Source organism: Bolinopsis microptera, chromosome 2 (genome assembly GCF_026151205.1).
Source record: "Bolinopsis microptera isolate Bmic1 chromosome 2, MBARI_Bmic_1.0, whole genome shotgun sequence".
NCBI classification, from domain to species: domain Eukaryota; kingdom Metazoa; phylum Ctenophora; class Tentaculata; order Lobata; family Bolinopsidae; genus Bolinopsis; species Bolinopsis microptera.
The window spans coordinates 17,913,957-17,941,349 of record NC_087073.1 but is presented as its reverse complement, the minus strand read 5'-3'; the positions used below and the strand labels follow the sequence as shown (position 1 = coordinate 17,941,349).

The following is a 27,393-nucleotide window of genomic DNA, read 5'->3' as shown; positions in this document are numbered from 1 at the left end:
TTAACTAATTGTTAGATAAAATAAAGAATAAAGATACAAGTAGTATTAAAACATAAAATGCTCGTGGTTCTGAGAGAGGCAAAAGTGCCGGTCATTTCGGGTCATTTTCATATATTGTATCGCTAGAGAAGCACAGTTTCTTTTTTGAATCAAGATGCGCAGCACCGTTTAAAAATAATCAACATTTAGCGACGCATTCATCCCCTCAAATGCAATGATCTGACAATCAATTTCTGATCGCAAGTGCAAAAGTCAATACCTTAATTAACCGAATGCATGTTATAATAAATTAAGCGAATTTGTCCTCAAAGTCTGCGTCAACAGTTTCCATGCTGGAGAAGTTGAGGAAGTGAGCGGGCCTGTGCAGTTCGTGGTAGAACTCTTTGGGTGTTGCTAATTCCAGGTCGTACTTCATAGAACTAGCGTGTCTAACACCTGTCGAGACAAAAAGTTAGATTTTGTCTTCTTGATTAGCCAAATTTTATGGAAATCCAATTTTATATTTTTAAGCAAGAATCAAATATGGCTTTAAAAATAGCGTCGAATATCATCACAATTCTCCCCATAATTTCAAATTATAGGCAAATGAGTTATTTGAAGATAAAATAAAGTGAATTAAATAATCTACTTTAAAGAATCGCTATCCCAAACAAATTCTTACCCATGAAGTTGTAGTTCCATGAACTTTCTGCCGGTACCATGAAGAAGCCAAGGAAGCGATCAGATAGCAACATCTGAACTTTCTCGTAGTGGGAAGGTAGGTAACCATGAGGGTTGTTAGAGGTATCTTTGTTCTGGCGACCCCAGTCGTATCCTGTCGGCGTCAACTTGTAGGCGGTCAGGGAGCAGGAACCCGGTGTGAAACTGGGGAGGAGAAAGATGTGATTGTGAGTTGTGACGTCATGACACGTGGTGTGACGTCATGACACGTGGTGTAAAATTATGAAATTTATAGTGGGGCCACATCATTCAATTATAGGCTAAGCAACAGCAGTAACTAAATTGCAACTTCCAATATATTCAAACTTTTAAAAGCTTCCACAGAATATTCTAATGCCGCCCATCAGGAGCAGAAATTGTAATTAATATTTAAACTATAATTCATTGAGAGATTACAGAGATTGGAAATTTACTCAGCGGGCAATTTGATAAAATTATCCTGTACTGAAGGAGGAAGGAATACATTCAGTTCCTCCTCTATCAACGTCATTAGGCTGTGCTATTTTCACCCAAAAGATGATATCACTTCAGCAAAATCACTTCCAAGACCAGCGATTGTCTGATGATTGTTTTTGTTGCCCTACATATATATAATATGGTCCTCAGGGTTCCATCCTGTTATCTCTGTCAGTAGAAGTTCCCAAAACCGGACGTGCACACTTTTGGGGAAAAACATCAAGACCTCACAAGTTATGGAGTATCCTAAGGGTTTTAACATCTCTGATACATTAACTGTCAAGTGGAGCACCTTTGACATGAACAATGGATATCTGTTCTACCTCTTCAATCAGAACATCAGCAACGAAAAGTGGAACTTCTATCTGAACAAAAATGGGTCGCTCGGAACATCCGGTATATACATAAGAGAGCTTCATCTTGCCCAAAGTGTCAAAACCTTCATGCAAGTCCAAATCTATCATGATAGGGAAACCGATGCGTTTAACATTTTGGCACCAAATTCCAGAACAATCCTCCATAATTACAGCTACAACGCAGACATGCTCCATTTCAACACTATACAGGCAGGAATGCTAAGAAATACTTCGTACGAGTACATCTCACTCTGCAAACCTAAAGATCCTACAATTGAGTTGACTGCCACTCCCCAACCGTATGTTGTAGGCACTACTGTAACCCTGGCATGTAAGATAACAGGCCCGCCATTCCTATCTGGATACTGGACAAAGAATGGAGCTGAAGTGGCGACGGGTGAGTTGATGGAACTTAAAAGAGTGCTGGACGAATCAAAATCCGATCATGAACTTCATCTGACATTGGTGTTACCCGGAATGCACCTTGATTACCTTGGTCTGTACACATGTCACGCAGCTAACTCGATAACTCCACACAAAATAACTTCTAAACACATCTACATCTCCACTTCAAAGATGCTAAAGATCACCTCTCCGGAAACAAGACACTACAAGACTCTCCCTGCAACATTTACTTGGAGAGTAGATGGATATCTGATCCAGCAATTAGAATTGACGTGCTCTACAGGGAACATCACCTCCTCCTCCTCCGCAAGCAATTCAGACACCTCCGCAGGCTATCCAACAGACAGACCACCCTCACGTGTGTTCCACGTGACCATCACGGAGGACCAGTCACAGGACACCGTGTATTGTAAGGTCACTGACAACGGAACTCTGCTCCGACGATCAGTTCTAGCGAGGTGTAAGGAAGGGAGTTTCATGGAGGAGGGGAAGTTTTGTGTCCCCTGCTCCCCGGAGGAAACATGTGGCTCAGTGCGAAACGGAACTAAAGTCCAGCAAATGTCGACGATTGGAAATGGTAAGTTTAAGTTTGAAGATTTCACATTTCATACTTAAAGAAACCCAAGTAAGCACATGATCATTCCAGCTTGTAAAAGCCCTTTTTACTTGCCTGTTGAACAGAAGATGTCACATATTTGATAATGATAACCAAGATTATATTATTTAAACACAGTAATTTCCAGGGCTGTATTACGTATTGACGATCGTGTTAGGTGTCTCGTCAGTAGCACTACTTACACTAAATGTCATATTAATGATCAGAAAAAGCACGACGGTACGAGTTGTGGTTATGAACAACGCAGTCAGGGAAAGTGAAAGTAGAAGAGAAAGTGAAACAGAAAGTAGAAGAGAAGGGGAAGTTGGACAAACAGACAACATCACGGTGACCCCAGACGAAGATTATGCAGAGAATACGGTGGTCATCGAAGAGATCTACAGCAATTTCGAGATATATGAAATGATGACCCCAGAACGTACACTGACATACGAAAACAGCGAGATCTCAGCCAAGAGAGGAAGCAAAAGAAAAACAAGAAGTAGAGCAGAAGTGGAAGTGTGAGGACCAGACTTCATCACCTGGGAGGAGTTTCATGCGAGGAATGATCGCCGAGATGATCTTTTAAGAACATTAGTTGAAGTATAAGACATGATGAGTGTGTGCGGGGGGGGGGGGGGGGGGGGGCCAATGACTACCAATGGAGACTTTTGGGGACTAATGGGGACTAAAAATCATGGGGACTAGTGGTCAACTCGTTGACGTAATTCACCATTTGTCCCCATAAGTCCCCAGAATTTTTGACAGTTATTTATGGTTTTCAAGTTAGTTTAACTAGCAGGAACCCGTCTAACCCTAAAGTGGTGTCAAGACTCAAGAGACTAAAATAATTAATATCTATTTAATTCGCGTTTTTGACACCACTTGGGGGTCCAAATTTTGGGTACTAAAATTCTTATTCCTTGGCCAATATTTTATTTTTTTATGCTGATTTGAAGGCCATAAAGGCATTTGACCCAGTCAAAAAAGTTTCAGTTGTATATCTTTTACGGTTTTTGCGGAAAGTCGCGTTAAAGTTGATGCCGTGGTGTCAGTAAAATGGCACGGATCCATCCATATATATCGTCTCGCTTTATATATAGTAAGATAACGATACGATCGAGATGTTTTGTCCAAGATAAGAGTAGGATAAATCTAAATGGGGTTAAATGGAGACTTTTGGGGACTAATGGGGACTAAAAATCATCTAAATGGGGACTAATGGAGACTTTTGGGGACTAAAAATCATGGGGACTCGGGGTAAAATCGTTGACGTAATTCCCCAAGTCCCCAAAAGTAGTCATTGCCCCCCCCCCCCCCCTGTGTGCACGTATGATAATGAAGGTTCTGACCCAAGTTTGAAATTTTATTTTACTGCTAGTTGTAATTCTTTTAATCAAGAAAGCAAACCTGTGTTACGAAAGTTAAGTGTGTTTGTAATAATCGATTTTGACAGCTTGAATTTGAATGGCGATTGTTACACTTTGTTAATTAAACAAGATTGATAGAATTAAAATTCAGCAAACAAACAGAAAAGGTCGCTTTACAACAGACACTGGGACAGACACTGTTAGATTCTTTACCGAATCCAACTAAAAGTAAACCAAAAGCCAGTTTAAAAAAGTAAATGAATTCAGTTAGAAGATAGCTATTATATAGGAACATTGTATTATCCGGACATGACCCGGACATTACCTGCAAGTGATGATGATGGTCTTCTCACCGTCCCAACTCATGTTCTCTCCCATAATCTTAGCATGCATGGTCACATCTTGTGGAGCTAGCTGGGGCAGCTCGTTAGGCTGCGTGTGTACCCATCCTAGTGGTTCCATCTCCTTCAGGTAGTCGTGGTTGGGCAGCATGTGGGGCAGGTGGACGTTCTGGTGGGTGCCCCATTGTGGGACCAGGACCACACATCTGATCTCTTTTACTTGGGGGTTGTCGGGCGGAGATACTCCATACAAATATCCACTTATCTGAAGGGATATACAAATTATATACAATGTTTCATGATATTTTGAATATTGGCCTATGGAAATTTGTGTCAATATCTGTTACGGCAATGGTTAAACACAGATTGGGTCGCGTTCCCAAATTTCTCGTTTTTTTAGTAAAACACACCTGAGTCCTAAGATCAGAGATGGTGATGAAGCGTTTCAGGATATTCTTCGGCAGGATGTAAGTGTATCCCGTTTCCTTGATATCATCAGAGGAGACGTAGATATGGTTTGTTCGGAGGTGAAGGTTTGTGGCTGAGATGGCTCGGACTCTCCATTCTGTCTTCGAAGAGAACGTTTGACGCTCGTAGTTACTGTGGATAGGAAGGGTTATCAAAAAATGGGATCAATTAATTAGAATTTGAATGTACATAGTAATATTTAAATTGGTCTGATAATTAGCCCAAAAAAAAACACTGGGGTTACCTATAAATATTCCCCCTGCGTAAGAGGCTGAAAGGAATTTAACATCAATAAATAACACTCCCAGTCTCAACCCACCTAGTGGTAGTGACGATGATCTCGTCCCCGTGGATATTAGTGGTTTTAGTGGTGGTAGCAGTCAGCTGACTCTGTTCCTTGGTCTGCTTCTCGATCTCTGCTATCTGCTGTCTCTGTTGAGACGGTGCACTGATCTCCATACCAAGGATTATATCACGCACCTGTTTGTTGTTTAACCGTTAAATTATTTGTAATACTACTAACGTAATTTAACAGACTTAGGGGGATTGATCTTGAATAGGGTTTGGTCTATGGAAGTCTATTGTTCTTTAAGTCTTGATTACGGTTGATTACGGAAGGGGGAGGGTAAAAATTGCTAAAATATTGATTACGTAATATGTGAACGACCCCTAAATGTGAACTGTATATTTTAAGATTGATAAACCCACGCTTAGAGTTAAGGTTACTCCGGTAAAAATTCTGAACAAATTATTAAAAACTCATTAACCTCTGATTGAGTCAGACTAGCTACGTTAACGTTGTTCTTCTTTCCGTAATCAGCGAGGATCAGGTCCTTGAGGGACACCTCAACCTTAATCCATTCCTCATCATTGAGGGAAGGCCAGATGTGATGGGCCTCTGTGATTGTAGTCTTGTCCGGCTTGAGCAGGATCTTTGTTCGGTCGTTGTTCACGTGTAGTGCTCGAAGTATCAGAATGAGCCTGAAATGAAAAAGTTTAAATATCGATGTTGTCCAAAATTTTGCTCTATCAACTTATCAAGAGAGTCAGAGACGTGTCGTTTTGCTGGGCGAAGTAATATGTTTTTTATCAAAACTGAAAGTAAACATGGTGGTAACTGGTAAGTTTGTACCTTGAGAAGGCGGTGTAAGATGAGATAGTTTTCAACCAGTCATCATACAAATTGAAAAGCACCATCTGAGGTTCAGTAGCCTTGAGAATGAGATCTCCAAACTTCTCCACCTTGAGACATGCCTGGAACGGTAACTGCAACTCACTGCCCTTGATCACAATATTCGGGAAATCCAAGAGATGGACCTCGAGAGGATCCAACATGCCCTTCCTGGTAACAATGATCTGTTTGGGCTGTTCCTCTACGGGCAGGGACCTGATCAAAGCCGCCACCTCCTCAGCTGTCTTCCACTTAGCCAGCTGTCCCAGACGTTTCTGTCCGGCCCACACGATGGTATGGATAATCTTGAGGAAGAGTTGACCAGTTCGAGGGTTGAAGATGAAGATGGCACCGTTAATGGGTTTGGTGGTCAGGTTACCCTCGAATGTTTTGTGGATGGTTACTCGGTAGACGTTGGTGTCGTCTACAAACCAGATGATCTGGTTACTGAATAGCTCTCCGTAGTTTTGAGAGGACAGGTAAGGCTCGGTAGGCTCACTGAGAAGAAGTGTTAATCAACTTCGTTTGTATCAGGTATTAAATTGGAATTCTATACAATGTCGATCATGCAGTGCTGAAAACTATGTCAAGAATATGCAAGTTAACTAATTGATTATTATTAACAATAATTATAATAAAAAGTAGAAAGTTATAAATACCTAGAGTATAGCTGCAGTCCCTTCCTCACCCTCTCTCTCAGCACATACAACGCAGGGTTTGCCTTCATGATCTTGGTCATAGCCTGCTGAATGAGAGGCTTGATGCCAGGGAACCAGTTACCGAAGGCACTGAACAGGTTATAAGCCAGGTCCATGCCGATGAGAAGGCCGGTGGGAGAGGGGTAGATACTCATATTGTCAGTAGTGTAGTCCAGGAACTTAGCACGAGTGTACCGCTCTACATCATGGGAGTCGTAGTCTCCCCACCTGAGGGAACATTTCATTGTAATGAGAAGGCACTAGCAACGAAGTGGGGCTAATAAATTTAAAAATGTAATCTCAGTCTAACTTATCCTCAATCTGAAAATGTTTGAAAAAAATATAGCCAAGGAATCTTTGAAACCTGAGCTGAACGTCGACCCAATATTTCTGAGTAGTTGCATTGTCCATAACATCCTTAGTGTCAGCCAGGAGGGATGGTTTGCTGATAGGCCATTTGTAGCTCGCAAACATCAGGATATCCGCACATGAGCTGTTCATCTTATAACTCTTACGAGGATGGATGGTCTCTTTCTGCACTGTTTCTATCTCCAGCGCGTCTAACTCTTGATCAAACACCTGGACGTATTACTCGTTAGTCAGAATCTCAGACAAATATAAAATATTTGAACACAAACAGTTTGGTATCGATTATGTCCATGACCCAAGCTACCGTCAGGCCACAATATAATTGACCATGAACCTACCTGACAGAGATCCATGACAACTGACTCGTGAATCTTCTGCCACAGATGAGCTCTAAAGATCTGGATGAGGGAGATCTTGAGGGTAGGGATCTTGCCGTGCATGAAAATACCAGTCAGATCCAGCTGCACTTGGAAACCTGAATGAGGGTGCCATCAAAATCTCGTCTCAGAACCGAAGAAGAAACGACGTAAAATCAAAAGCGGGAAAATTTTCTTATCAGGGGGGGGGGGGGGGGGGGCAATTTTTTACTAATAAGAGAACGGTAAACAGATCATGTCCGGTCAACAACTCCCCTGATATTAGGCTGGAACTTACCGACGTAAACGTTAGCACGATTAATAGTGGGAGACCACCACAGGGTGAACCTTCTGTTGGGGATCTGGTTAAGACCTGATCTCTGAGCGTTAGTCAGCTTCTTGTACTTCATACTCTCTTCGAATCCGGACGCTTTCTCCCAGAACAGGCCCTCCCAGGTAGGGAAGTATGTGCCCTGGAGAGGTAGGACAATTGGTGAGATTGTTTAATTTAAAATAGTTCGTTTCAGGTACAAGGATCATATTATGTAAATTCTACAGTTCTAGATAAAGGGTTATTTATCGCATTCCGAGTTATCCAATGAAAAATTATCAGTCCTGACGTGATAACGAACTTGGCTCATCAAAGATTCGTAAACCAGGAATATACCCTATTTTAAGTAAAAGAGTGTTACCTTGAAAAGCGTGTGTTCCAGAATACCTTCCACGCCACCCAGCGCCTGTATCATATCAGTTCTGTAGTTGTTCAAGTTCCACAGCTTACCATCGTGACGCTGATGTGTCCACCAGAAAGGGTTCTGTTTCAGCACCTGCAGATATGAATGTTGGTCACAGGCTTAAAAAGGGTCTTATAAAGAAGTTATGCTATTAAATACGTTTCCTCCGCGGTTCGATCCCTCTCATGCAATTATACAGGAGATGGGAGAACAGAGAACCGCGTTTGTTTTAAATTTTCTGCTCCAAAGAGAAGAGAAAATTTTTCTTCCATTTCTATTTAAATTGTTTGAGGATTTCAATAGGTAAATAACCTTTATTATTTCCGCTCTACCTTTCTCGATCTTCCAAGTGACTAAAACAAGTTATGTTACTATAGCTTAGGTATTTATAAAGATTAAAGAGACACTCATTCTTTCACTATACCGTGTCGTATCACGTTTATTTCGTCTCTCCTACTATTCCTTTTCGTTTGCGTGTGTTATTATTTAGTTTATGCATCCTTTAGCACACCTTCTAGCAACAGTTCACTGTTAGAGCCCACCCTTGGACAGTCTTGATCATTCCTGATTCACTGCTCGGACGAAGGCCATGAGGCATCCTGTTGCTCCCCGCTCTTTGGCTGATCTTGTCCTAACTCCTGACTACATCAGAACAAACAATGTTGAAACCTTCCTTCTTCTGTAGGATTCTACCTACTCAGCAGAGAGAAGAAGATCTTTCCTGTTCGGCACTGTGGACAACATGGATCGTTTAGCTGAGGCCCCTCATCTTGTCATCGATGGTACCTTTAGCACCACCATTGTATTGCAATGTCAAATTTTTATTGAATGTGAAAATTTTTGTCGCACTTTAGTTCGTGTCGCACTACAGTCCAGGTAGCGTACTGTAGTGCGACATTGTCGGCCTTGAAAATTCTCTGTCGCACTACGGTACGTGTCGCACAAGGGTACGTGTCGCACTACAGTACACTTAATTCTTGTTCATTTCAGACAGTTTTTATCTCAACACTTATTTTCTCCTCATGACCTTAGCAGTTTTCAGCTCATGATACTGAGCTTTGTGCTATTTAATCTTATTTACGTTTTACTTCTCTTTCGGACGATTAATTAACCTAGCACCTTGTATAAACATTTGGCACTCCTGGGCCTGTGAGCTTGCTCTCAAAAAAAGAAGAAAAAGGAAACTATTATAATCTGGTGGATTCGTGTAGTGTTTTTGAGTCTCATGATTTGATAGTTCTTTTATTCAAATTTCTGATTGTTTCTGAATAGACTCAGTGAAGACGGATTCTAATGGAAATAAATAGCTGAATAACGTATCGACATTTCTACGTCATACTCATATTCTGAAATAGTATCAATTCAATTATAACGATCAATATTCACATTAAAAATTTGACGACGAAATTTATTTCAAACAAAATATATAACTGTAAAATAGTTATCAACCGTAAAATAGTTTTTAACGAAATCAGAGCAAATATGAACATAAAACTGACAAAATTTATCAAATAGGGCTCATCTGAAAATTAACGAATAGCGTGACGTGTGCAAGAGATAAAAGATTAAAAGAGATAAAAGAATTAATGGACAGCAGAGGAGTGAAATTTAAACGAGAATATTACTATTTACACGTCACTCAACTAAAAACTGTGTTAGATTGTTCAACTCTGTTTTATCGTTGAGTGTTGGTTTATTTTCAACTAAAAATCGGGCTTCTTTAATCTTTCTGTTGATGAGTGATGTTCCTCTATCTACGATTTGAAGTTTGAGCTTTGGGGGGCCTTTGTGCTGAGGGTGACTTTCCCTGTAGTGCTTTGCTAGTGTCTTATCTTCGTAAGATTTTGCTGAACTGGATTTGCCGCACTACGGTAATGCTCGTCGAACCTGCACTTGATTGGTCTGTATGTTTCCCCACCATAGTTCTCGGTGCAATTGTCTACACTCTACTTCGCAAGTGATGTGGTAGACGGTATTAGTTGTGGTGCATTCTCCATCGGTTAAAGCTGTGCATGTTCTGCAGTTTGATCTTGTACAGGATTTCTTGTCAAGGGGTCTGGAGTCTGTAAGGAGATCCTTCAGTTTCCGTCCAGGTTTCTCGACAATTTTGATGGGGAGTCCACTATGTCTGACAGCATCTCTGTATTTGCGACTAGTAGTTTCGTTGACATATGGTAGTTTGAGAATCGCTCCGTCTTGGTCTATTATAGTAACATCACTTGTTTTAGTCACGTGGAAGATCTTATATAAATTGTTTGATAATTTAAATAGGTAATTAACTCTAATAAGCCACTATTATCTTCGCTAACTAACCATTATTATCTAAACAATATAAATGGAAATGGAGGAAAAATGCCCTCTGTTAGTGTTACATAACGTTTTTCAGTTAATAATTTTGGTGAACCACTGTGTTTATGTTCTCCTTTTCTGCACTTGTTTTTATTCTTAAGTGATATGAATAATTTATAGCACATATAAATTATGTGCTATATAATATATTATATTATATATGGCGCCCCCCCCCCCACCGCTGAAAAAGCGCCCCCTCCCCTTTTGGCGCCCCTCCCTAAAATTGGACAAGTTAGATGATTTTAGAGGATGCGCTGGTAAAATCTCTAAAAAATGGTGTTTCTAGAGAACTAGAGCAAAACGCCCAGTTTTGGTAGTACTGTAGTAAAGTTTTTCCAAATTGTCCCACATTCAAATGACGATTGCCCGTTACGCCACTGATCACATACATTTTACTACCACATACATTAATGTTTAAATTTCCTCGTCTGCATCTTTCTATACAGAGTTAAACTTATTCCTCGCACAACGTCTCATACTTATTCAAAAATTACTCCATTGTTTCATTTCAATTTAGGGGAATGGATGTTCATGTTACGAATGACAAGAAGTTGATTTCTTATATTATTTTGATTTTCTGATAGGATTATTTCTGTATCAGATATTTTATTCTGTATCTCCGACAAGATATATATTATAACGATCAATATTCACATTAAAAATTTGACGACGAAATTTATTTCAAACAAAATATATAACTGTAAAATAGTTATCAATCAATAGTACAGACAGATCCGTCTGAAAAAATCGATCTGCTGACACTCAAAGCTTTCAGAGGATTTTTGAGGTTTTTTAGTCCCATTAGATGCCCTTTATGGCTGACCAACTTTTCCAAACTTTTCCACTTGTCTTAAGGCCACTTTTTGCCACTTTACCACTTTTTACCACCTTTCTTGTTTGTCGAATATCTTTAGTTGTGAACATCGTAAAAGGTTGCAGATCAATCGAGTGTGTTCATATTATCAGGAAGAAAAACTTTCGTTCGAACAATTTTTACGTCAGATATTAAGTTAATTAACTAATTAGCAAAATTCTAAAAAATTTTTATTGGCTAAAAATGATCAAAATAGCTTAAAACACGGAGATAAGTAGTTTTTAGAAAAAATTTGAAAATTTTTCACTTACATTTTTTTTTCGAGACTTCAAAAATTTCGAAAATTAAAAATATTTTTCCGCCAAAAGTGGGGTTAAGATAATCACATTTGTAATAAAATATAAATAAAACATCTCTGTACCGTCAATTGTGCTAGTCTAAACCAGCCTACCTGTATTACCAGACCTCTTCTTTTCCTCGACAATCAAACCAAGTTGCTCATATCGCATTTGGTGGGTGATGTAAGTAGTAATGCGCTTAGTCAATAAAGACACCGTGATTTTTATTAAAAGGAGATGATGAAGCAAGTATTCATGACACAAAGAAGAATGGTCGGTGGGGATTGGGACCCACTTAAATCACCTTAACACAGTGCCCTCGGTAATCCATCCTGTCATTCAAATTATTTGTTATATAGTAGTGTTGAAAGTATTGAAACTTATACATAACGAGCTGTATTCAATCAGAATACGACACAATACGTGTATATTATATGGCTCTTAATGAGGTTTATGTAACGCTTTATACCGTGAGAAACCTGGTATAGAGACGTTTTAAAGTTTATCACGAAAACGTATACTTGGCCTCATTACATGGCTCATTTACAATTCGAAGAAGGCAAGAACAGATCAAGGAAACTAAGGAACAGCCAGGTCCAGAAAGCAAGTGTGAATACACCTTCCAACATCAACTGTGACTTATTTTGTATTGTTCTGCATACCGCTTCATTTGCTATGCTGGATACCTCAAATCACCCCCATATGTCAGGGTCGGCTAAACGTAAAATCAGCAAGGGTAACATACTGGCAAGGGTAAGATGTAGATACGAGTGACGGGCAAGGGGTAGTAAAGAACCGGTAATAATTAATTCAGTGAAATATTCCACGAGAGTCAGGATATTTTGGAAATTGCTAATAGAGACAGATTCTGATCAGTAAGGATTGTTAATGTTATTGAGGGTGTTGATTTGAAATCCGGACGTCGTGAGGTAAAAATACAGGTTCTTCCCGTAGGATGTTCGGGGCTATGATGATCAGCTCAGGATTAATGTGGGACAGATCGACGGGCATTGAAAAGAGCGAGTTGAAAGCTTTCTGGTCTTTTCTTGCCTTCTTTGAGCCATGAGGCCAAGTAGAGTGTAGACGTTTTCGTGATAAACTGTAAAACCTCTCCATACTGGGCCTCTCACGGGAGAAACGAGAAGTGTACGATATAGAACGTTTCATATACCTCATTAAGGGCCATAATATAATATACACGTATTGCATTGTGTCGTTTTGTGATTGAATACAGCTCGATATGTATTACTACTTACATCACCCACCAAATACGATATGAGCATCTTGGTTTGATTGTCGAGGAAAAGAAGAGGTCTGGTAATACAGGTAGGCTGGTTTAGACTAGCACAATTGACGGTACAGAGATGCCCACTGCCAGAAACCATAGCAGACTAGCAGATAATCTGCAAGGAAATTTTCGATTTCGGAGGAAATTTCTGGTGCCAAAGAGGAAATTTATAAAGTCTACGATCTGAATTTTGAAACATTTTACCATACATTTTCTGGGGTAGAGAGAATTTTCTAAAACCAATCCAAAATTGTTGACAAATGAAAGACAAGTTCAAAAGGAAATCGCGGCACGTGCAGAATCGCGATTTTCCCATTCTCCGCGACAAATCGCGATTTCTGACGTTTTTCCGAGACAAATCGCCATTTTCTCCGATCCTCTCGACAAATCCTGATTATTCCAGTTCTCTGAAGACCAAATTTTCACATTCTCCTTTAAATCCGAGGGCCAAATATCACGTTCTTTATAATTATATGGAACTAATCACAATCACAGCCTTCCAAATGTAGGTACGGACCGAACAAGTATTTTCTGCTCATAATGATCAGGGTAGCATGAAACATGAACTTGAAGTAGTTTCCAGAAAAACTTTGAAAATAATATCGATTTAGAAAATTTTCGGTCCGAGTCATTCTCGATAGCTAGGTACAAGGAGAGTGCCTCGATATGTAAGTTACTGTCCTTGTTTCTATATAAACATAACTTTTACAATAATTCTTACGTAATAATTATACTAATTTTCTATTATCACTAGAAGCCGCACAGACCTTCTATCTACACACAAACCAACTAGCAATTGTCATTTCTCTAATCCTATGAACCAGTGTATCCCTAATTCATAATTCGTGTAACAACGAGTAAGTTACAGCTTGAATCGCTGGTGTTTATTTGTCTAAGTTGCTATACAAATTGTACAAACTCAACACATAATTGACCAATATAGCTTCCAGTATGCTGTTTGATAGCAATAATATATTCAAGATTATGTTATACTAGTGTAACCAAGGCCTACGTCCGGGACTTCACTATCGGAGTTGAAATGCAAAAGTATAAACCCGCCTATTGTATTCTAAAAACCCATTACATTTATTTTGGTAGTTAAAACGGTGCAAAAGTATGAAATCACTCAGTCAAAGCATACTTCAATTCTGAGTGCCCCTCACGTATCTACTAGTAATAGTAATACTTGATACAGCATATCTGTTGAGTATGAGAGAGAGAGAGAGAGAGAGAGAGAGAGAGAGAGAGAGAGAGAGAGAGAGAGAGAGAGAGAGAGAGAGAGAGAGAGAGAGAGAGAGAGAAAGAGAAAGAGAGTAGGAGAGAGTAGGAGAGAGTTTTGTGGGCACTATACCGAAAAAAACAGCCACGTACCTCTTACCGTTTTCTAACTCAACAATGTGTCGATCGTAGGCATCTGGCATCATGAAGAAGAGTCTGTTTAGATCTTAACACTATTCCTTGGCTAACACACTAAAGATTATTAATATTGATGCTATTGTTTTTCCTGACGAGCCTGCGCTCCCTAATCTTAAACTATACTAACAATCTAGTAGTTGCCTCTACTCTGCAAGGCACATATAATAATTTGTGATAACTAAGACAGATGGTGCAAGGTGGCCATGTTTTACTTGTGGGTCATTTTGTAACTGGGTTGTAGGAGAAAGTCATTTTGTAACATACTATTTTGAAAGTTTTAATGTGGCCATTAAACATTTTCTGGGGCCTAGCTCCAAATGCTTAAGAACGGTCCTGCTTCACTCGCCGACATTGCGAAAGTGACAAATTCGCGAGCGAAGCGAGCGGGCCACAAAAAGCAGAAAATTTGTATCTGCGAGGAAATTTTTAACATTCTGGTGTGGGCAGAGATGTTTTATTTATTTAGAGAGAGAGAGAGAGAGAGAGATTTTATTACAAATGTGATTATCTTAACCCCACTGATTCATCATTGAAATCAATAAAATGACAGTACAGCAGGCTATCGTTTCGATCTTGACTGTGCCATTGGTGCAGTTTCTGTGAAAATTAGTTTATGAAACTCTTATATCGCCGCGCGATCGTATGGTTAACGTTTTTCAGTTTCAGACCTCTTCACTTAGTAATTCCTGATTACTAAAATCTGCCGAGATTTACTGAACTCCAACTACAAATATTAGCGATTTAAGTATTCTTGAAACGACAAATTCACTAAGTTTTTTTGAAAGGCATTTTTCTCCGTGTTTCATGCGATTTGATCACTTTTGGCGGAAAAAATATTTTTAATTTTCGAAATTTTTCAAGTCTCGAAAAAAAAATGTAAGTGAAAAATTTTAAAATTTTTTCTAAAAACTACTTTTCTCCGTGTTTTAAGCTATTTCAATCATTTTTAGCCAATAATTTTTTTAAAGAATTTTGCTAATTAGTTAATTGATAATTATCCAATTAACTTATTATCTGACGTAAAAATTGTTGGAACAAAAGTTTTTCTTCCTGATAATATGAACACACTCGATTGATCCGCAACCTTTTACGATGTTCACAACTAAAGATATTCGACAAACAAGAAAGGTGGTAAAAAGTGGTAAAGTGGCAAAAAGTGGCCTTAAGACAAGTGGAAAAGTTTGGAAAAGTTGGTCAGTCATAAAGGGCACCTAATGGGACTAAAAAACGTCAAAAATCCTCTGAAAGCTTTGAGTGTCAGCAGATCGATTTTTTCAGACGGATCTGTCTGTACTACAACCGTAAAATAGTTTTTAACGAAATCAGAGCAAATATGAACATGAGACTGACAAAATTTATCAAATAGGGCTCATCTGAAAATTAACGAATAGCGTGACGTGTGCAAGAGATAAAAGATTAAAAGAGATAAAAGAATTAATGGACAGCAGAGGAGTGAAATTTAAACGAGAATATTACTATTTACACGTCACTCAACTAAAAACTGTGTTAGATTGTTCAACTCTGTTTTATCGTTGAGTGTTGGTTTATTTTCAACTAAAAATCGGGCTTCTTTAATCTTTCTGTTGATGAGTGATGTTCCTCTATCTACGATTTGAAGTTTGAGCTTTGGGGGGCCTTTGTGCTGAGGGTGACTTTCCCTGTAGTGCTTTGCTAGTGGCTTATCTTCGTAAGATTTTGCTGAACTGGATTTGCCGCACTACGGTAATGCTCGTCGAACCTGCACTTGATTGGTCTGTATGTTTCCCCACCATAGTTCTCGGTGCAATTGTCTACTTCGCAAGTGATGTGGTAGACGGTATTAGTTGTGGTGCATTCTCCATCGTTAAAGCTGCGCATGTTCTGCAGTTTGATCTTGTACAGGATTTCTTGTCAAGGGGTCTGGAGTCTGTAAGGAGATCCTTCAGTTTCCGTCCAGGTTTCTCGACAATTTTGATGGGGAGTCCACTATGTCTGACAGCATCTCTGTATTTGCGACTAGTAGTTTCGTTGACATATGGTAGTTTGAGAATCGCTCCGTCTTGGTCTATTATAGTAACATCACTTGTTTTAGTCACGTGGAAGATCTTATATAAATTGTTTGATAATTTAAATAGGTAATTAACTCTAATAAGCCACTATTATCTTCGCTAACTAACCATTATTATCTAAACAATATAAATAGAAATGGAGGAAAAATGTTCTCTGTTAGTGTTACATAACGTTTTTCAGTTAATAATTTTGGTGAACCACTGTGTTTATGTTCTCCTTTTCTGCACTTGTTTTTATTCTTAAGTGATATGAATAATTTATAGCAAATTATGTGCTATATAATATATTATATTATATATGGCGCCCCCCCCCCCACCGCTGAAAAAGCGCCCCCTCCCCTTTTGGCGCCCCTCCCTAAAATTGGACAAGTTAGATTATTTTAGAGGATGCGCTGGTAAAATCTCTAAAAAATGGTGTTTCTAGAGAACTAGAGCAAAACGCCCAGTTTTGGTAGTACTGTAGTAAAGTTTTTCCAAATTGTCCCACATTCAAATGACGATTGCCCGTTACGCCACTGATCACATACATTTTACTACCACATACATTAATGTTTAAATTTCCTCGTCTGCGTCTTTCTATACAGAGTTAAACTTATTCCTCGCACAACGTCTCATACTTATTCAAAAATTACTCCATTGTTTCATTTCAATTTAGGGGAATGGATGTTCATGTTACGAATGACAAGAAGTTGATTTCTTATATTATTTTGATTTTCTGATAGGATTATTTCTGTATCAGATATTTTATTCTGTATCTCCGAGAAGATGGCTAATCCTGAATTCGAAATTGAACCTGACACTGGACATGAAAACGACTCTTTAGTCAAACGAGAAGAGTCTTGGACAAGAATAGATAAACTTCTGCTAGTATTTGGTGTCGTCATCAACTTTGGAGATGGAGTGGAAATCTATTTGCCTGGTTCGTCCAAAATACAAGAATTCCCAGATCAATAACTGGATAAGTCAACACATAGAAGCCTCAATAGTTTGAGAGACTCCTTGTCTCTCAATGGACCACTCAAATTTCTTTCATTAAAAGTTTAAAAATGTAACTCCAAAAAACGATCACTAGAAACTAGAAAGCATCATTTTTATTCAAGAGTGATATCACAACAAGTATCGTGTGAAATTGAACTTTCTCCGTGGAAGAAAGGAATACTGGACTGCATTCAGTACTTCACCATGGCAGTTGCTGTTGTCATCTCAGGAATATTGGCTCACAGGTGCGCTATCATAAGAAATTCATTAGATACAAATCGAATAAATATTAAAACAAAAAATTTACCTATTCAACTTTTTTTCAGAGTTAAAATCTATTTCAGTGCTTCAAACTAATACTTAAACTAAAATTGAATCTTCTGCAGGTTTGGGTGTAGAGTTTTGACTCTGTTTTCCCTCTATTTGAGCTCTATCAGCACAGTTGTCTGTGCTATAGTAGCTAACTACACCACACTACTCCTTTCTAGAGCCCTTATCGGGTTTTCTGTTGGACTCAATTTATCCGTCCATAGCGTCTTGATTGCTGAGCTGATTTCTAGTAAGAAAGTTCTTGACGAGATGGTGATGGCATTGTGCATATCGTACACTGTTGGAGGGATCTGGTCGGCGATTCTGGGATACCTGCTGTTAGATGTGGTAGGATGGAGGATATTCATTCTTCTGACATCATTGCCTTTCTTCATACCACCCATTTTTATGCTCCACTTTAGTTCTGCGTTGACATCAGGACCCAAAACGGGACAAAGAGTGAACGAGCAAAACCAAACAGAGAAGAAGGAAATGGTGACTGCGACTGTTCCAAATTTTGTTGCCAGAACTACAAAACTAGGATTGTTTGGCTTTGTGATCATGTTCCAGGGCTGGCTTACTATTCTTCTCGTACCCGCTTTAATCCAGGCGTTCAAGATCAAGGAAGCCGAACCAAACAGTGACTGCTCTGTGACCGTGACTCAAGGAAAGGAACTCCTGCTACTGGCTCTTGTCACCTTTGGATCTATCCCCGGACGGTTATTCATGCACTTCACGAGGAAGGAATTCAGTCATCGCAAATTTCAGGTGATAGTTGCCATACTGAACGTGGCGAGTTTTGGAGGCATGCTTGCACAGGATCATCTTGCATTAGTTGTAACAACCAATTTTATCGTCAAGTTCTTGTATGGGATCTCTGGTATGGCCTATGGTTACATTCTCCTGAACATAGATTACTTCGGAGCGGATAGATTTGCCCTGGGTTCCAGTGTTGGAGTTGCGGTGGGCTTGATGGGTGGTGCAGTTGGAACAGCTATGGTTGCTTTTGCACCGCTACTATCTGCTATCATCACTGCGTTAGTGCTCAGTGCTCTGCAGATTCTGGTGGTTCTCTCAATGACAGAGGTTCAGTAGATTTCAGGAGAGGGATATGCAATGCAGCTTTCGAAAACCTGGGGGAGATCGAAAAACCTGATGCAGGATGCTGTAATACACTCTAACAGTTTACATTCCTGTCAAGATTAATTCAGAGTCGGAGGAAACAATGCATCTTTCATAAACTCGGACGCAGTTATCTGGATAATATTTTTTGAAAAGTCAATCTGCATACGTTTGGAGTCACTGAGTTCTTAATTTGGACAAATCTTTTTATCTTTTCGGCTCACATATTTGTAGATTTTTAGAAGTTTATCTCAAAATCCTGGCTCTATAATTCTCTTTTAACCATTTAACTCAATTTGATTTATTTCATTATTTTTGTTAAAAACAAATAATATGTTAAATTGATATAGAGCACGCAACTCATAATTGTTTTCTTTTGATATATAGCAAGCAGTCATTTGAGTGTTGATATAAGTAGTAATAGCTTATTGTCTGCCAGCTATATGGACGGTTACATCAACTAGTACGAGAGGAATATATGAAAAATCGCTAGTCCAGTTCCGGTCGCTGAATTTGCGGCTGGTCTGTATACCTAGTAGATTTCCGTACCGTCTAAGCGATCTGGCTTTTAAGGATTCTCAGATCGGTAAACTTGACGATTGGTTTGACTGGATAGTTATTAAACAGATGAAGAGGTAGAAGGTTCGAAGCCAAGATGATCATTAAAATTATTTTGCTGTATTTGATGACGAGAAGATAATTTCAAAGATTTCTATACCTGGTACTGTTTGAAATCAGTCCTCACTCTCCAGCCCTTGTCATATGCTAGAGTGTGTCTGTCTTTTTGGAAGAGCGTGTTTATTCTTGGTATACCACGGTCCCACGAATCTTCCAGATCTTCAAGAGTTAGTCTTCTGTTCTGTGCTGTCGCTTCTTGTCTCTTTAGAGCGTACTCTGCCCAAACTCGCTGGGAATCAATGAACTCTGTTTCCCACGGCTGGATGTACCTGAATGAGGGGGAATACTCAACCCATGTTGTAATTTAAAATATGGAGTCATTGTTATGTGTTCAATTCCACGAGTTGTAAAAAATGTCCATTCGTGAACGCGCCATTATTTAAGTTTATAGTCCTTTGTAAGAAAATATTCTTTCGCGCGCGACCGTTTTTAGATATTGTTACACTCCATGTCCCAAAACGTGTATCTTCTCAGGAGAAAAAACTCTTTGACATACAATGTACTGTGTACAATCAGAGATAATAGCGGAGAAAGTTACCTGTACAAGTTAGGAATAAGCTGATCTTCGTCATGGCTCATACCAGATCTGAAATGTGTAATTCCCACATCTGTTTGTTTTGACCACCTCAAATCAGACTGAGGAATAAGGACGTGACCCATACTCAACATTCCCAAACCGCCCAGTTCTTTGGGTGTGTAGAAAACTACTGGGGGGAATCGACTGGGCATTTTAGAGTTCAGTCCGATCTTAATCCTGGTTTGAATCTTGTTCTCACACTTTACTAGCAAGTCTAGAAGTTCTTGAGTGTTTACAACTGATTCTCTGAAATAAGTCATGAGGCCGATAAGTGCTGTGTTCCATTTGTTGACGATCTTCGTGAATGTTGTAGAACCAGATGCCATCAGAATTTGCCTGATCCTGTTGTGGAACTTAGTCATGGACTCCGTGTCTACTCTCAAAAAACACTGAGCAGTTCTCTCCTTAGTCACTTCATTCTGTAAGTTCCAAACTCCGTCTCTGTTGGTTATCTCATCGTGAGTCACACGACATTTGGGGAGAATCCTACACTCAAATCCTGACATACTGAACAGCAGGTTAGGGTTATCCTTGCTGTACACTGATACGAAGGAGCCAGTCCAGTTTACAGTGGTAACAGAGCGGGGCAGTCTGTTCTTGATGTCCCAGAACACTGCACGTCCCAGGTTCACGTCGTGCTTCATGAGGCGCATGCGCGCGTCGCGTGGCCAACACTTCTTGTTGTTGTAGCCTACAATATTTTCATTGTTGGGGTCTGGGTGCTCGGTTAGGAAGCGTTGTATCAGATCCCTTGTTTCTTCTGCTGTGAACCTGATAAATTATTGAGTTAGTTAGCAGTCATTGCAATGTGTAACTGAGTGAACGACCGTCACACCACCGGTCAGTGATAATCATAAAAGAAATGTTGAGAAACTCAATTTGTAATTGCAGTTTCTATCTAGCGAAAGCACCAGTTTTAGCCACCAGTTTTAGCCACCCGATCCTACCTGAAGAAGATATGAACTCTGTCCACATATCTGCTGTACAATCTGATCGGGTGGGATATCTCTGTAGCGACATCAGTAAAAGTAAGGAAATCGTTAGGCATATGAGGAGGTCCGGCCATGTGGGTAGCACGATGTAGACCCAGCAGTAAGAGGTCCATAACCAGACCATAGTACTGGACAATGAAACTAGCGAACTGTAGCCCTCTGATCGTACCGTAGGAGTTGTTGTGGTTCATGTCCTGTGGAGGAGTGTGGTGTTGGTTTCTGTGTAAATGTAAGATGGTAACAGTACACGAGGGGGAAGGTTGGAAGGTCTTATCATTTTAAATTAATCGTTAGAAATGGTAATTTTTTGGATAATTTATCGAAATATACATACCTTGTAGTTGATGATAACGTTGTTCTTGGCAGTCATGTAATCAGCAATATTATGATCAACGATCAGTCTTAAAAGTCTGTTCAACAAAGTCAAATCAATCTTCTCGTAGAGTTTCTCGAACTGAGTTTCCAGCATGACATTACATTCTCCCTCACCGGTCTCCCACACGTCTTGCAGGTTGTTGATACCTTGACACCACTTGTACACCAGGAGTGGGGGCGGTTCTGCGGGGGCACAATGTGTTATACACATACAATACATACCTTGTATAAATACAAACTAGACCATACCATGACAAAGAGGAACCGGTTTAGTGTTTCAGTTGGATTGGATATTGAAATTATAATGTCTTTTCTGTAAAATGCCTCTTCTCCTTTGAAAAACGTGCTAAGAACTTGAATATTGAATTAAAGGACTACGAACCAGTATCGGCTGGCTTGATCCACTGAGGGAAGAGACGTCTCTTATCAGCCTCATACCAGAGATACTGATCTAGATACGCGTCAGTGATCTTCTCTAACGGTTCCACGTCGTATACCGGCACTAAGTGCGAGTACAGATCCATAAACTCAATTCCAACCTGCACAGATAAAGATTATATTGCATCGCGATCGGTAGAAAACTATCATTTTCAAGGGTCCGGAATATTCAACAAATTGTTTTTTCCCCCGTTTTCCAGACATAATATAAAATATGTGACAGGCACATTTTGTCCAAGCTTACCTCTTTGAAATGTCTCTGAGTGAGAAGATGACGTTTAATCCTGGACAGGGCCTCGTGAGGATTATCGTAAGCTTGTTCGATCAAACCAAGCTCTTCTCTCTGTGATTGGTTGAGTCGGGCCTTAACGCTGTAAGCTTCCTTGAGGCGCTCCAGAGCCAGGATCAGTAGTTTAGTGTCGTGTTTGTAAGAGAGTGGAGGGAAGGGGATGGGCGAGAATCTCCTGCTCTCCAGCCAATGAACTGAGGGGGTTGGACTTAAGTTTTGAATGGTACAGTTATAAAAAAATATTTGGAATTTGGAGATTGTGGTTGAAGTTTTCTCTGTATCTCATTAACACATGTTCGAAAAACTTGTATTAGAAAGGTTAGGTGACCGTTCGAAGCTTGAATTACCTGTGGTGGTGTAGATAGCGACAGCTTCCTCCGCTGAAATGTACGGTCCATCCTTCAAGTAGTTGTGCTGTCTTTCTTGCTCAGCCTTCAGGTACAACCGAGTAAGCCTACCCAGGTTCTTCTTACATACTGTCTTGTCAACTGTAGCACCTCGCTTGATACGCTCTCTGTTGTAATGAGCTGTGTTGGTCCACCAATCCGCTTTAGACTTCACGTATCTGCAGATAGAGATGGGTATAAGAATCAAGAGAATAATCTCCGGAGTAGTACTTGACAAGTAAAGAACTTCTGAACGATACAGATTGCTGATCACGAGTCATGGTGAACTGAACGAATGTTTACTGTTTAGGTCACAAACCTGAGGATCATGTTCTCTATTGGGGAGGGGAGACCTGGAACTTTCCAGGGGATATTAGCTTTCCAGCATCTCCACGCCTCACTAAGATGTTGTAGGATTGTCCTGGCTTTGTTCTGTCTTACTCCTTCTGGCATCATATCCACTATGTCGTGCATTACCTGTATTGTAGAGTGGTGATAGTCTGGACAGTCTCATTTAGGATATTTGATAAAGCAAGCGTTCATATAATAAGAAAGCAAATGGTGCTTTAATACCAATTTTAAATTAAGGTCAGGTTAATAAGATTAGACGAATCAGGAAGTTTACCATACACCAAAAAGGCAAAAGTGTAGTGTAAAATAGTGTTAAAAAGTGTAGCAGACCCCAACTAGTGACTTACAGCAGCTCTGAGTTCCAGATCGTAGTGACTCTCAACTCTCTGTTTAGTGACTGTTTTAGCGACCCCCTTGCTGTGTCGTCCCTCGAACTGTCGAGCCAGCAAGTTACCGAGCCATCGTTCCAACAGTGGGACAATACCACGCAGGAAGAAGAGCCATACTCTCCAGCCTGGAGCCCAGATTCCACATCCTGGACCCTTTCCAACTGGACCCTGATAAAAACATAGTATCATCATTTCAGTTAATTTTGTCAGTTAATTTTAGGGCCCTAGAATTGAAACCTAATCAAATTATAAGACTAGTACAAGGTTTACCGTATTGAATCTGTAGTAGATGAGATGCTTGAGATCTTTGCACATTCTTATCTGTCTCATGAGTTTGTACTTGTACCGGTACATTCCAGTTAGCTGACCGATGTGAGCAAATACGTACTGGATTCCGTCTGCAAGCTGAAATGAAGGAGAAATTTGGTAACAATGGTGACTTTTTCGTGAGAAATAATTTGTAGCTGCAGTCTGTGTGCATTTTGAATTTATCTTAGACGAATCTTGGGATATTTTATTTATATTTATAAATAACGGTTATGCTAGCTTAACATTTGATGAATAGAATCTACAAAATTAGTATCTTTTTGAGAGAATTGTGACCACCAAATAGCATCGCGATTTTTGTTTACAGAAATATTTAAGCCTTACAATTCAAAAATTTCCATTCACTATGAATTAAAATGTGTTCCAGGCCATCGCTTTGTTTTCCGCCCCGCAAAAAGAATCCTTACAAGTGAAACATAATGGAACCTTTTGTTTCCTTAATTTAAAATAAATTATCACAAGTTCGGTCATGGGATTAAAAAATCATAAACTGTCGGAAATTTTGTTCAGTCATTCTTGTCGTACAGTTGATAATACGAGTCTGAATTTGTCAAGATGTTCCGCTTCATTGCTTTTTTCGTAGTGCTTTCGCTATTTATTGTCCACGTAGATTCAAGGAGTATGCAAAAACGTAGGAATGTTAACTGGGACCTTGCTTGGGAGACGATGAGAGGAAACACAAACCTGAGACTAGCTACTACACCACATCAGATTACTGAACGAGCTGATATCAAACAACAAGCCAATAGACCAGTTCACATTAACAGGCCTTTAAACGCTAACGCCGGATTCTTTTTTCATTTGGGTGATCGCTATCCGTGGCCATGATGAGTGTGACATATTCCAGAAGATTTAGTTGCAATTTAGTTTGATCAAAGGACATATATCTAGGATAGTATCTGCTGTCTTTTAGAAGATGGTATATATTCTGCATCAGTATAGATTGTGCACATTTGTATGGTATATATTATTATATGTAAATATTCTTCTGTTATTGAAAATGTTATTCGGGTTTTTTGATACTTCATTCTATACTTGATATTCGCTTCTAATTTCTGTAATAGAAATCTAATCAGCCAAAGAATAATAATAATTACGTAATAATATTAAATGTAACTTCAAAGTGCGAAGAGCAAGCAAGAAACAAATAAATTACCTGATAAGCGTCCACATTTCCAAGCCGATACTGGACATGGGAGTCAACCACAAGTTTAGTCATCCTGAGGATCTCACGACACAGATGGAAGGCGTTACCGAACCTACTCTTCTTTCTCTCTTTGGTGGTGAGCGTCTTCACGGGCTTCAGATTGAAGTTGTAATCCAAGTGAAGGTAGTTGAGGTTCTTTCTGTGTATGAGTAGGTTTAACATGTTGTAACCTTGTCTGCACACCTGATAATTGTCGGGTTAGTATAATTGTGAAAAAAGAAAACGTGTGTGTGAAAACACGATACGACGGCCTAACCCTTAAGGCCTTAGATTCGTTGATAATTTGATGAAATGGCAAATAAATTGTAGTATTGTTATATTAATTATACCGCGATTCAATAATTAAATACAGATTTAAATTTCGAAGGGCATTAATTGAACAGCTAGAGCTCAGAGTGAAATCCTTACACTCATCTTAATAAATAAATTCCCTAATCTCTCATTGCTGTACCTGTGTTGCAGGGCAATTTCATAATATTCTAAAATGTTAATAAAGTTTACAGTACGGTAGTATAATATAATAACAAGTAGATCTCACCTGTAAGCCGGCCTCTACCCAATCAAGTTGGGTACACTGGAAGAACTTAGTTGCTTTGAAAGATTTGAAGAGATATCTCTTCTTCATGTTCTTGGGAGGTCGATGTTTGAGAGCGTTTAGAACGTAACACTTCAGTAGTTTCTGGTAACTGACACGCACTTTTACAGGTTGTCCTGCAGGGCAGTGCTCTCTGTACCTGATAATACAAGCGGTGGTCAATGATATGGTTTTAATAGCTTATTTAAAAAAGGATTAAACTTCTAATTTAAATCTTGTCTCCCGACGTGGTGAGAGCAGACACCGCAAATGAAGGTTAAATTTAACGAAAATAAAAGCAAAACAACTAACCAGCTCTTAACTAGAGGCACATCAATAGCTCGGCGAGTGAGCCCACTCCTTGAGTTGAAAGGGTGAGGTGCCCACAGTAGGGCAATACCATTAGCTGTGTTATCTGTGTACAGAGGGGTATCCTGAGGTATTTGAGTTGTCATGTTCATAAACTGTCTGATTATGTAATAACTGATTTTAAAGAAATTCAAGGACTCATTCTGCCCAAAAATACGTTACATGAAACTATTGGAAGTGAGCGTTGCTAGTCCTACCTCTAAGAAAGGAGCTACATAGGCTGGAAGAACGAACTCCTCTTCCTCCTCCCCCTCCTCTTCGTCACCTTCTCCTGGATCATTGGGTAGCGGCTCCACTGTTCTCAGTGTCCCGTGTTTAGGGGCGATGGGATTTATCAGAGGGTCAAAGTAGAATGCAGGAAGATCTGGGTCCTCTGTTTTTATGTAAACTACAGAGGGGTAGTGGTACCACGATAGATGGACCTAGTTGGGGATAATTGGTGTGAGGCGATGAATATGGAAAAAGTCTTGTTTTATTGAAGAAAAATTACAAGTGACATTTCTTCTATTATAAAAATAAAGTAAAATTGACAGAACTTTAACTTTATTAAATGAGAAATTGGAAATAGCTGCTACCTTGTAAGGTCTGCTGTTGTACAAGTAAGGGAATGCTATCCTGTACTCTGTTCTGATCTGATGTCTGATGATGATCTTGTTGATATCATTGAACTCGTTCCAATCCTCCTCTGCCTGACTGATATCACGAACCAGTGGCTCAAATTTAGGACCTCCAGGGATAGCCAAGTTGAGGGCCTTAGCAGTGAAGAAGGATTTTATGTCAAACAGATAGAAGAAGTTTTCATCCAACAAGTCAGTAATGAGTTGGTTAGCAAGGCGGTATAATGTTGACATGATGGGCAGAGCGAAATACCATTTCTTGTAAGTTGAACCATTGATGTAGTCAGTTTCAATAAGCCCTTTATTCTCATAAAACCAGTCAACAACCTCTCCATCTTCTTCTCTCTCAAGCTCCATCTGGATAGCCTCCAGAGGTTCAACATCCAACACATTGTCAGCATAATCTAGAGGAGGTTCCTCGTCATCAAAGGGAGGGAATCTCATCCTCTTAAAGTGGCGCCTGTCTCTTTTCTCTCGCCTCATCATGATCCACATAGTTCCCCACTGTGAGATGTACTGAGGTTCTACTACCCATGGGATCTCATTGACAAAGGTAATGGCTCCAGTTATGTGGTACAAAACGTTCACATCACGGATCTGCTCCCAGGGCATGGGCATGTTTTCTAGCAGTTTGTAGACAGCATGAGGCATGTATTTTAAGGCACCAAGATAAACTCGCTTGTCATGTCTGAACTTTCTGCTGGTCATGTCACCATGATCTCTAATTATCTTACGAACATGCTCTGGAGGCATGTCCTCCTTTTGAGCTTCAACAAACCCAAACTTTCGCTTCTCTGCATACTTCTTGCTTTGTAGTTGCTGCCACTTCCTGGCTGAAATTGAAGAGTGTGATTGGTGTTTGATATAAATTCTTGCTAAATGTTTATATCAATTAAGTTAGAGATAAGAAATAACACATGTGGCCATGGTTTAATTACATTTAGTATTAAGTTATACGATATATGAACAAACAATTTATCTGCTCCATTGCATTGTGTTTCATTAATTTACCTTTTTCTGTCAGCTTTTCCTCCGATAGCTCTACAAAGCCCCTTGATGTTGCAGCCATTCTGAGTCTTTATATCATAGTTTAAAGCTGTAGATATTTATTTGATAATATAGT

At 39.5% G+C, this 27,393-nt stretch overlaps 2 protein-coding genes across 2 annotated transcripts; one reads left to right on the top strand and one right to left on the bottom strand.

Annotated features, from left to right (window-relative positions):
• Positions 1 to 27,393, bottom strand: LOC134810977 (pre-mRNA-processing-splicing factor 8). Its single transcript, XM_063817673.1, has 28 exons — positions 27,282 to 27,393; positions 26,229 to 27,103; positions 25,851 to 26,075; positions 25,597 to 25,718; positions 25,249 to 25,444; positions 24,660 to 24,893; positions 23,447 to 23,581; positions 23,135 to 23,344; positions 22,756 to 22,913; positions 22,398 to 22,615; positions 22,006 to 22,244; positions 21,706 to 21,862; positions 21,283 to 21,506; positions 20,904 to 21,142; positions 19,918 to 20,727; positions 19,420 to 19,648; positions 7,998 to 8,132; positions 7,604 to 7,778; positions 7,288 to 7,424; positions 6,945 to 7,159; positions 6,542 to 6,808; positions 5,844 to 6,380; positions 5,479 to 5,692; positions 5,031 to 5,191; positions 4,654 to 4,843; positions 4,228 to 4,508; positions 662 to 864; positions 1 to 435 (listed from the first exon to the last, which is right to left on the bottom strand). The coding sequence occupies exons 1-28, from the start codon at positions 27,337 to 27,339 to the stop codon at positions 290 to 292; spliced, it is 6,990 nt and encodes a 2,329-aa protein (XP_063673743.1). The 5' UTR covers positions 27,340 to 27,393; the 3' UTR covers positions 1 to 289.
• LOC134811372 (synaptic vesicle 2-related protein-like) lies at positions 16,844 to 18,913 on the top strand. The gene is made up of 2 exons (XM_063818165.1): positions 16,844 to 17,515; positions 17,657 to 18,913. The coding sequence occupies exons 1-2, from the start codon at positions 17,475 to 17,477 to the stop codon at positions 18,672 to 18,674; spliced, it is 1,059 nt and encodes a 352-aa protein (XP_063674235.1). The 5' UTR covers positions 16,844 to 17,474; the 3' UTR covers positions 18,675 to 18,913.